Raw genomic sequence first — 10,482 nt, forward strand, 5'->3', positions numbered from 1 at the left:
TAAAAAAAACATAAATACATACCAAATTTTTTTTTTTTACAATTTTTAATAAAAAAATCGCTACTTTTTATGCCTAGAAAAAAATTTTCAAAAAAAAAAAAAAAAAAAAATTTTTGGTTGTACTACACATGTGCACTAATACATAACGCTTAAACCACTTAACCCACCCCCCACCGACACCCCCCAAAAACCTAAACCCCCCACCCCACCCCCCAAAAACCTAAATTCACCCTCCCACCAAAAGCCTAACCCCCCCCCCACCCCCAAAAACCTAAACCCCCACCCCCCACCCTCCCGAAAACCTAAAACTAAACCCTAAACATAAACCCGAAAAAAACCTAACCCCCCCCACCCCCACCCCCCAAAAACCTAAACCCCCCCTCCCCCCACACCTAAAAACCTAATCCTAATCCTAAACCTCCAAAAAAACTAACCCTAAAAGCTAAACTAGACTCAAAAAGCTAATTTTAAGCATGTAATGCAATTGTAGTACATGTTATATTGCACATGTGCACTACTATAATAATAGTGTTGAAAACAAGATGACACCATAAATCTTTTTTTATGTCATAAAAAATATGCTCGAATATACTTGAATGAAAGATAAGAAAATTTGTGATCTTATGGTGCCATTTTTGTTTTAAAATGATAACGTATGGAGAAATGGGAAATGTTTGAAAAATTATATATTTTTTGTTCCAATTTTACCCCTCCTTCATTAAAAGTCCTCCCTCCTTCATTAAAAATCTCCCCCCTCCTTTTTAGTTGATTTTAGTTAGTTTTCTAGTTTTCTCATTTATATCTAGTTTTCTCATGATCCTCTCCCTATATATATATATATATATATATATATATATATATATATATATCTATACTATATATAATATACATATCCAAAGGACTTCTTAAGGTCATTGAAATTTACTTAAAACACCCCTAAAGCATGATGTACAAGTCTTTTAAGCATCAGAAAACATCCATTTCCACTTCTACCCTTCAACTAAAAAAACACGGATACATCAGGGTTTCACTCTCATTTCAAAACATTTCAAAATGCCCGCTCCTCTCTCTCTCTCTTCGGCGATTCCAGATCTGGATCTAGGGTTTTCTCCATCACGTTTCTACTACTCCAATTCCTCATGGAAATCATACAGTCCTCTCAAAATCAAACTCAAGTCTAGGTTTTGAACTTCACGGAGTAAGTGCTTTTCTAGATTTTGTCCAAATTCATTAGAATTTTATATTGTAGATCTAGGTTTCAAACTTTTGATATGAACCGATTTCGTTGAGGTAATTATTGTTTGGATCTGTAAATATGAAATCCGTACCATTTGTTTTGTTACAGGAGTTGAAGATGATGCAAGCTGTTGTTTTAATTGGTGGTGGTTAGCAATGATAGAGATGGTGGTGGTCTGCGGCTTGTGGTGGTAATGGTTAGCGTCAACAGATTCTGGTGACCCAACCTAGGGTTTAGAGTTTCGACCAGATTCTGGTAGCCCTATATAGGGTTCTGACCATAACCCTAATCCGGTGAAAGTTGTAGATCTGGTCAGTAAGGGAATGACAACGAATCTGCTTTCAGTTGCAAACTCTATAGTATCATTGTATAACATCTTTCCTTACATTCTTTTGATTTTCAACCGGTTTATAATTATAGTTACATGATCTGTTGATTTTCACGCGTTTATGTTTGATTGAAGTTGAATCAGATGATTAATAACATATATGATTTCAGAGGTAAAGATTGAAACATGAAGATTTCTCCCAGATCCGATTTAGGTCTTGCAGATCTGGTAAGTTTTGCTACTCACTTCGCCCAAATTTCAGCAGATCTGATATTATAAAATATAAGTTCACATTAGTTTCGCTCTCTTTACAGTCATTAATCGGAAGGTTACGAATCAAAAGATGTACCTCAGCTTCTGGACATCATCTTTACCAAAGGTTGTTACTTATTAAATGTTTATATGGCTGGTATTTCAAGTAATCATCCACAATTTGTGTGATTTAATCCAACTTTATGTATTTGTTAAATTTACAGAGTGGCGGGTGGGGTTCACCAGACCAAACATGTACACAGGTAGGCTCATTGCCCTTATTTTTCAGTGGGTCATTGCCGAGTAGAGTTTACTCATGCTTCTTCATGTAAATTCTTCCTCATATTTATGTTTATTTTTGTTACGATCTGGTTAATTTGGGATTGGGGTTTTTTATAGTTGGTTTCAATTGAAACTGATCTAATGTTATTTAATACATGGTGTTTATATTTCTTTTTGTTACTTCTAAAATGCTTGGATTTTCATGTATTCTATTTGTTTTGCTGCAGGGTAGATGATTCGGTTATTAAGTTAATGCATTAGGTACAAGTTCATTAAAGCATGGTGAAGTTTTGGGTTGCTTGTGTGGAGACTTGATGAGCATGGGTGGCCCGACATCAACAACAGGCGGCGGCTAGGGTTCCGACCACCCGGTAAGTGCAGTTCATCCAAAAATTGTTACCGGTTAAAATGAACTATCACTTAAAAAGAGAAATTAAAATAAGATTTCTTAATTTAAATGTAATTTTATTATATGCATTTGTGTTTTTTAGTGAATTTTAATATATTGAATTGCGGGAAAAAAATAAAAAAATCGAGTTGAACGGGTCGTGTTCGGGTTCATATGTATGATGTGTTTTAGTCCTATCAGCGAGACTTTTCGACTGTGTTGAATGAAGTTTTGGATATAAATTTCATAACAGGTAAACGGACTTGCATCGGAAGAGTTTGCAGCTCGTAATGATTTGGTTCGCAATTCCTGATGGGGGGTGCTGCTGCGCCCAATCAGACCGGAGGTTGGGCTGCGTCAGTATCTCGTACAAATAATATCAAGTTTGATTCAGGTGATCTGTTTGTTCAGTTTGCCAGATGTATATAAGTACGTTACATTTTGTTAGATTCCATAGGGGTTACATGGACCCGGTCTACTTATATGTTACTTATTGTGATGCATGAATTTCGTAGATGGACGATTTGATGATGAATACTTTCAGCAAAGTGAAGAGTCGAGCCAATTCAGGAATGAATATGAAATGAGAAAGATGAAGCAGGCTTGTATTTGTGTTTCTATTTTTTGTGTGATATAACCTTTTCCATTTTTCTCCTATTTTATATAACATGTTCAATTTATTCTTATTTTATATAGGATCAAGGCTTGGATATGAAATCAGAAGGTCTCGATACTTTGAAAAACATGGCACAGACGAGAGGAGGATCAAACCTTCTAACCAAGTTCCGTTGAAGATTCCAGCAACTCCAGTAAGGTTGTTTCACAATTTTATTATAGGTTTGTTTTTTCACTGGAAAACAAACGACACCCATAAAGATTGAATCTTTAGGTGATAAAGATCATCTTTTGTTGGTAAAGTTGGAATCCTTTTATGTAATGTGAAGTGGGTATTGTTGTTTCAAGATTTTGAAGGGGTTTGATTTGAAGTGGGTCCTGATTGAACAGATCTTGATGTTGTTAATAGATGGTTCTAGAAGGTCTATGCTTTTTGTGTGTGTGGAAGTTGGTGTGTGTGAATTCGGAGAAGGTAAATTTAGTGTTTATAACCTTTTGAAATCAGTTAGAATAGTAATGAGTGGAATTGAATGCTGAATTTGTCTATTTTCGCTGAAAAATATATTTTTTGGGTTCTGTTAGGACGTGACGATGAAGGTTATATCATTCTCACAACATGGACCCTGTGCGATTAAATGTGATGTTTTTCTTGAAATTTTGACACCTTTCTTTGTTCTTAAGGGCCGTTTTGAGATACTTTCGTTGGTTGGATCATTTATTCCGTCTGAGAGCGGAGGAATAAGAAACAAATCGGGTGGGATGAGTGTTTCTCTGTCAAGCCCTAATGGGCATGCCGTTGGCGACAGTGTGGCGGGTCTTCTGGTTGCCGCCAGCCCCGTGCAGGTATTTTTCCATCTCACATGATTGTATTTGTTACTTCATGCTTCTCGTCATTCATCTTTTCTATTAGTTTTTTGGGTGTTTGTTTAATTGTTTGTTATAAACCAGATTATCGTTGGAAGTTTCTTGACAGGCGTCCAGTAGGAACAGAAACCCGCCAAGAAACAGAAGCCTGATAACATAACAATCACACTCCCAACTACAGCTGTGGTTCCAGTTCAGGTTCTGTTTTCAGTTCAGACATCAGCACCGGTTCTCGTGCCAGCGCCGACGCCCGCAGGTATGTGAGCTACCTATAGTTGATTATGCTCATGATGGTTTCCTTATAAATGATTTAGAATTATTTATATATGGAGGTTGGTTGGTTCGATAAGCCGGAAAACTCTAGCGGTGCAATTGGTGCACGGTTGTCTGCCAATGCTGCCAGTGTTCGTGGGTTAGTTGGTGATGCGCTTGCTCAGATCGTTCAAGACTTATCATCGGCTATCCGTGGTTTATTCATCGCTTTTACAGCTTGCTGGCAGTTGACTTTCATAATTCTTGCTATGATTCCGTTAGCGTCTATTAATGGATATGTTCAGATGCGGTTTATGAAAGGGTTTAGTGCTGATGCTAAACTGATGTACGAGGAAGCGAGTCAGGTGGCGAATGATGCAGTCGAAGTATACGTACAGTATTGTCTTTTTGCGCAGAAGAGAAAGTTATGCAACTGTATAGAAGTAAATGCGAGGGTCCGAAAAAGACCGGGATTAAACAAGGGTTAATTAGCGGGACCGGGTTTGGGATTTTGATTTTGATTTTACTTTATTGTATGTATGCTGGCAGTTTTTATGTGGGAGCTCGGTTTGTTCAGGCGGGAATAACTCATTTCACAAGTGTTTTTAGAGTTTCTTTGCTTTAACAATGGCAAGATTAGTAGTGTCTCAATCAAGCTCGTTTGCACCCTATACAAGTAAAGCCAAAAGCTTTGCGGTCTCAGTTTTTGCGATTCTAGATCGGAAGTCAGAGATTGACCCAAGTGATTAGGCCTGTAAACGAACCGAACGAACACGAACAAGGCTATGTTCGTGTTCGTTCGTTAAGGAAATTTGGATGTTCGTGAACTGTTCGCGAACACATGACGAACAGAAGTTTGTGTTCGTGTTCGTTCGTTAAGAAATTTTGGTTGTTCGCGAACAGTTCGTGAACACTAACCACAAACGCAAACGAACACAAATGAACTTTAATTTTGAAAATTAAAAAAGGCACCGTTAATCTTAAACATTGTACACAATGAAAGTAGTTAAATATAACCATTTAAAAATTGAAGGGATGGATAATATTGGGTACAATCGATTGGAGATAAACTGAATGAAGGAGCGTGATATCAAAAGTGGGAGAGGGAAATAATACATATGGGGAAAATAAAAAATTAATAAAACATTAAAAACTTTTAGAAAAATAAACATAAAAAACCGAACACAAACGGACGTAAACGAACGAACACGAATGAACATAAACGAACATATTACCGAACGTTCACGAACGCAGTCGAACGAACGAGACCTTTGTTCGTGTTCGTTCGTTAAGCTTATCTTATCGAACGAAATTTTTTGTTCGTGTTCGTTCGTTAAGCTTATCGAACGAACATAAACGAACTAACCGCCGAACGGTTCACTAACTGTTCGCTGAACGTTCGGTTCGTTTACAGCCCTACAAGTGATGAATCTAGTGTGACTTTGGACTCGGTCAAAGGGGAAATCGAGCTTAGACATATTAGTTTTAAATATCCGGTCCAGACCTGATGTTGAGATATTTGGTGACCTATGCTTAAAAAAATCCTTTTGTGCAAAAGTTCATACTGATTTTTCTTAATCTATTTTTGTGCCACTTAAAAGTATCATAAGACTAAAAGCTGAAGTGCAAAGCCGTCAAGGTCTCCTCCATCCATAACTTCTAAACTGGTTGATAGTATTTAAGGTCAATAATTCAATATTTCCTACAATGTTTTTGAAGCTACATTATGAAGACACTCTTTTTTAAGATTTCTTAAAATGAGACCTACCCTATATTGTTTTAAAATAAAAAAGTTAAATTAAAATAATTAAATTTGTATATCAAATAAAAAGTTTTATCAAGTATAACCTTAAATACTTAACAAGGGTATCTACTGAGTTGGTCTTCAAGTCATTTAAATTCTGGTTAAATTAGGTTGACTTTTTTAAGTTAAGTTATGAGACAAATACTTACATTAACAATACATAAGCAAAGCAAATAATATATGTACCTTTTTAAACTTTAATTACATTGTTGTCTTTTACTTTTGTGTTATCAACAAACTATTACATTGGTGTCTTTTTTACTTTTGAGTTATCAACAAAGTATTTTTCTCAATTATCTTTTAAAACCTAAAATTAAATTATTATCAATCTCATCTATTTTTTTAATTGTTCAATCCTTTGATGCATCAATACCATTCACATCCAACCCATAAGTCTAACAACCATAAGAAACGCTGACGAATAGAGTGATGTGGCATGTAGTAACTTACACTTATTTGAAAGAAAAAATGGGCAGTCTTAATCGTCGACACTGTCGCATCGCGCTGGTTTCCGCCTTGTAAGAAAAACGAGTGCCAACATATCACAAGTAAGAAAACTAACTTAAGTATTATACAATATATCACGAGACGACTGATAAACTAACGGTAAACGAGTATCCTATTGTAAATCATCACTCCCGCCGCATCGCGCGGGTAAATGGCTAGTATATATATATATATATATATATAATTGATTGTTAGCCATTACTATAGGATTTTCATTAAGTGATGCTATTATTGAGTTATTACCCAGTATAAATAAGGTTTTTGTTTTTTTTTCCTCTAAGTTTTGGTGGAAAAAACCTTTACCAAAACATTAAGGTAAAAATATAAATGATGTATTATGTAGAGTAAATTGCCATTTTAATCCTTGAGGTTTGGTCTAAAATGTTATTTTATTTCAAATAGTTTTTTTTCTTCTCTGAATCCCTGACTTTTCTATTTTCTTGCCATTTTGATCACATTGCCTAGCTCAGTCTAGAAATCTGGTTATAACTAGGGGTATTTTTGGCATAACTGTTATGTAGTGATAACCAGGGGTAGTTTACAACATAATTTATAAATCTCATGATAATTTAATGCCAAAAATACTCCTGATTATAACCTGATTTTTAGACTAAGTTAGGCAATGTAATCAAAATGACAAGAAAAAGGTAAAGTCAAGAACTCAGAGGAGAAAAAAAAAACTATTTGGATTAAAATGACAATTTGACTAAAAACTTAGGGACTAAAATGGCAATTTACTCTATTATATAGTAGAAATATTTTGTTAGAACTCTCAACGAATGTATATTATATAACCAAAACCAATAATTGAATGAGATTTACTTTTTTTAAATAATATATATTATATAAAAGTGAAGCAAGTAATTCAAAGCAATATTTTGGAGGACGACGTGTTAGCTGTGGGGCCACAACTAAATGAGTTCGTGATCATAGGCCATCCCGACGGTGAGCACATCGTCGAGTACATTCCTTTGGACGTCGTACCCCTTGCTGCGGTTTCAGGACTTATTGTTCTGTACGATGACGAGGATGATGTTCCGGTCATTCATGTGGAGCATTTAAATGATGACATTGATGGAGGTGAGGTCATTGACCTTGCTATCTTAGAGTTTTCATCACTAGTTATTTCTGTGGTAGATATTTCATCTTCTGATGCAAGTGATGGTGCACCCTCATCGACCATACGCCGCACCGGGCTGCGGGCGGATGCCACTGCCAGCAGTTTTGACACTATACCTATTGCTATATAGTCTCCTGTTCAGACACCTGCACCCACTTCATCCCACACTATTGTTCCTGCCACTACTTCACCCGTTACACCGACCCCTCTACCCACACCGGATACCCCCACTGCTGGACACCCACTTTCCCTACATGCTGCTGACCCTACTGCCCCTGTTGATGGCACTCGACATTGGGGACGCATCGGACCTACCCCCTACCGTACCGACACATCTATCATCTTTACTCACGAGATCCCTGCTCCTCGCCCCGGGGAGGGCACCTCTCGCCAGCAGACTTACACCGATACCCGTGTGCCAGCTGATCACTTGTCCACACGATACCCCTCACCTCATATGTTCGAGTCAGATCCCTACCATCCATGTCACCACCCTACCTTCACTCCAGATGATTTTAACCTCTCACTACAGCTACAGTTTCAGGTCCTCTCCTGCGGAGTCTAGGAATTGGAGCGTTTTAGAGACTCGATGCCACCACCACCACTAGCCTACCCTCCACCACCTACTCCACCACAACCATCATCACCACCACCACCATCTCCACCACATTCACGCCCACTTGTCGGTCTCAAGGCTCATGTGCTCACTCTGGAGCAGCGAGCCAACCTTTCAGATACCCGTATGGGTCATGTACCGGACGAGATGGATCACCTTCGCAGCTTGGTTGTACCTACCCCACCTCCATCTCCGCCAGCCCCTAGTTATCTTTTATTTGTAGATACTTTTGTGTGGGAGTTGCAGACCCACTTTCATGTATATATGAAGACCTAGTACCAGCTGAAGACACTTGAAGATCTTGGAAGACTAATGTAGAAGAAAAAGACCTACTACTTTTATGTATTATGAACTTGTACGACCGGGGTGATGTAACCTCGAGTCCTTTTGTTTTCTTCTACAAAACAATGTATCAAGTTGTCTAATATAAGAAAGCTCAGTAGTTTATTTTCTTTATTACACATTGTTGCTTATACGTATGCATGTGTTGCTTATGTGATTGCATGTTTGGATGATGTGATGATTATTTATATATTACATATATATATACACACCTTAGTAGACAATATTTATTAGTAAACATGAGTCTAACCTCCTCCGCTGTCTTTTATTAGAAGACAATGCCACTGAGGCGAAACACCAACACGAACCCCCTGCCAAGAATGGAAGCCAAACTGAATAAGCGCATTTCACAGGAGATTGCGCAGTACGAAGCCAACCGCTCCGAGCATAGCGGTGGTACTGGAGGTACATCAGGAAACAATCCTCCTATTGGTAATGTTAAGTCGTCTATAACACATTACAATACTCTCGTATATTCTATTCGTGCTTTGACAATGCTCATTCATGGTTTGTTGTTGCAAATTTTTCAGGTTGCATGTACAAGCAGTTTTTGGACTGCAAACCCCTGAACTTTGATGGCACCGGAGGTGTCGTGGCGTTCGTGCGATGGACCGAGAAGACAGACTCAGTCCTAAGAATGAGCAAATGTCTTCCTGAGCAAAGAGTCACATTCATTTCTGGATTGTTCTTGGATGGAGCGCTTTCATGGTGGAACCTACAGGTTCAGACCAAAGGAGAAACAACCGCGGATGCTATGAGCTGGGAAGAGCTCAAGGAGCCAATGAGGAAGAAGTACTATTTGAGGGCTAAGATTCAGAAACTCGAGACTGAGTTTTAGAATTTAATGATGATCGGGTATGATATTGCTGGGTATACACAACGTTTTCATGACTTGTCAAGGGTTGTTCCATATCTGGTGGAATCGGAGTTTAAAAGGATTGAGAGGTATATCTAGGGACTTGCTCCAGCAATTCTGAGTATGGTTACTGCTTCTAAGCCCCCTTCAATCAATGAGGCGATTGACTTGGTCGTTGCCCACACCGAGGAGGCTCTTCGTTTGGGGAAATTTTCAAAGTCTGGCTCTAACTAAAAGGAGACTTATGTGGAGTCTACAAGAGATAGCAAGCGGAAGTTTTAGAACTTTAAGAAAGGCACTCGAACGAACAACAACAATTCCAACAAACGGAGGGAAGTTAATCCGCCACCCGAGGCTAAAACTGGCACAGCAAATAATGAAACCGGTGGTAAAGGTTATGCGGGCTTTTTTCCCAAATGTGATAAGTGTAGATATCACCATGCAGGTCCGTGCAGAACTAATAGGTGTGATAATTGTGGCAATATCGGGCATAGCAAGGAGACATGTTGGTCTGGTAAGGGGCGTGGGAATAGAAACCAGGGTGGTAATGGAAACCAAGGCGGTAATAGAAACCAGGGTGGTAATGGAAACCAGGGTGGAACTGGTAATTAGGGCGGCAATGGAAACCAAGGTGGTAACAATAATAATAATCGAGGTAGAAATGGAAATGGCAAGGGCCAAGGTTGTTATGGGTGTGGCGACAAGGGGCATTATCGGAAGGATTGTCCGAATGAGAATCAAGCTCGTGGAGTGTTTTTACGATAGGAGCACGCTGTCACACCCCGACCACGTAAAACATCAAATCGTGGCGGAAACGTCAGGGAGTGTTGTAACAGAATTATTGTTCCACAACCAAGGTAATTAAAATAATATTTTATTCATCACCCAAGGGTGGAATACATCATTCAAAACAAGAACCAACATGTTACATTGTCTTAAAACTACTGAAATAAAGTGTACATAATGTAATTAAACTAAGTCTAGTTCCATTTTATGTCACTAAGGCCCGAGTCCACCCT

The 10,482-nt window shown here is 38.3% G+C and overlaps 1 protein-coding gene and 1 long non-coding RNA gene across 4 annotated transcripts; both read left to right on the forward strand.

Moving 5' to 3' along the window:
- The first annotated feature begins 1,058 nt into the window (after positions 1-1,058).
- Positions 1,059-2,200, forward strand: LOC110884384. The gene is made up of 5 exons (XR_002561129.2): positions 1,059-1,198; positions 1,346-1,604; positions 1,736-1,793; positions 1,880-1,944; positions 2,042-2,200. It is a non-coding gene; the product is annotated as an uncharacterized LOC110884384 (long non-coding RNA).
- A 662-nt stretch (positions 2,201-2,862) lies between these two features.
- On the forward strand, positions 2,863-4,831 carry LOC110884383 (ABC transporter B family member 4-like). 3 transcript variants are annotated; one of them, XR_004869343.1, is made up of 4 exons: positions 2,863-2,881; positions 3,003-3,092; positions 3,184-3,301; positions 4,065-4,083. XR_004869343.1 is itself a non-coding variant. In XM_035978565.1 (2 exons), exon 2 carries the CDS (start codon positions 4,293-4,295, stop codon positions 4,704-4,706), a length of 414 nt encoding a protein of 137 aa, XP_035834458.1. In that variant the 5' UTR covers positions 3,785-3,945; positions 4,051-4,292; the 3' UTR covers positions 4,707-4,831. The 3 variants fall into 3 exon arrangements, 2 of the variants coding, with proteins under 2 accessions (XP_035834458.1, XP_035834459.1); XM_035978565.1 differs by lacking the exons at positions 2,863-2,881; positions 3,003-3,092; positions 3,184-3,301 and adding an exon at positions 3,785-3,945 and having other exon boundaries at positions 4,051-4,831; XM_035978566.1 differs by lacking the exons at positions 2,863-2,881; positions 3,003-3,092; positions 3,184-3,301 and adding an exon at positions 3,785-3,945 and having other exon boundaries at positions 4,065-4,831.
- The last annotated feature ends 5,651 nt before the right edge of the window (positions 4,832-10,482 follow it).

Source organism: Helianthus annuus, chromosome 10 (genome assembly GCF_002127325.2).
Source record: "Helianthus annuus cultivar XRQ/B chromosome 10, HanXRQr2.0-SUNRISE, whole genome shotgun sequence".
Lineage (NCBI taxonomy): Eukaryota > Viridiplantae > Streptophyta > Magnoliopsida > Asterales > Asteraceae > Helianthus > Helianthus annuus.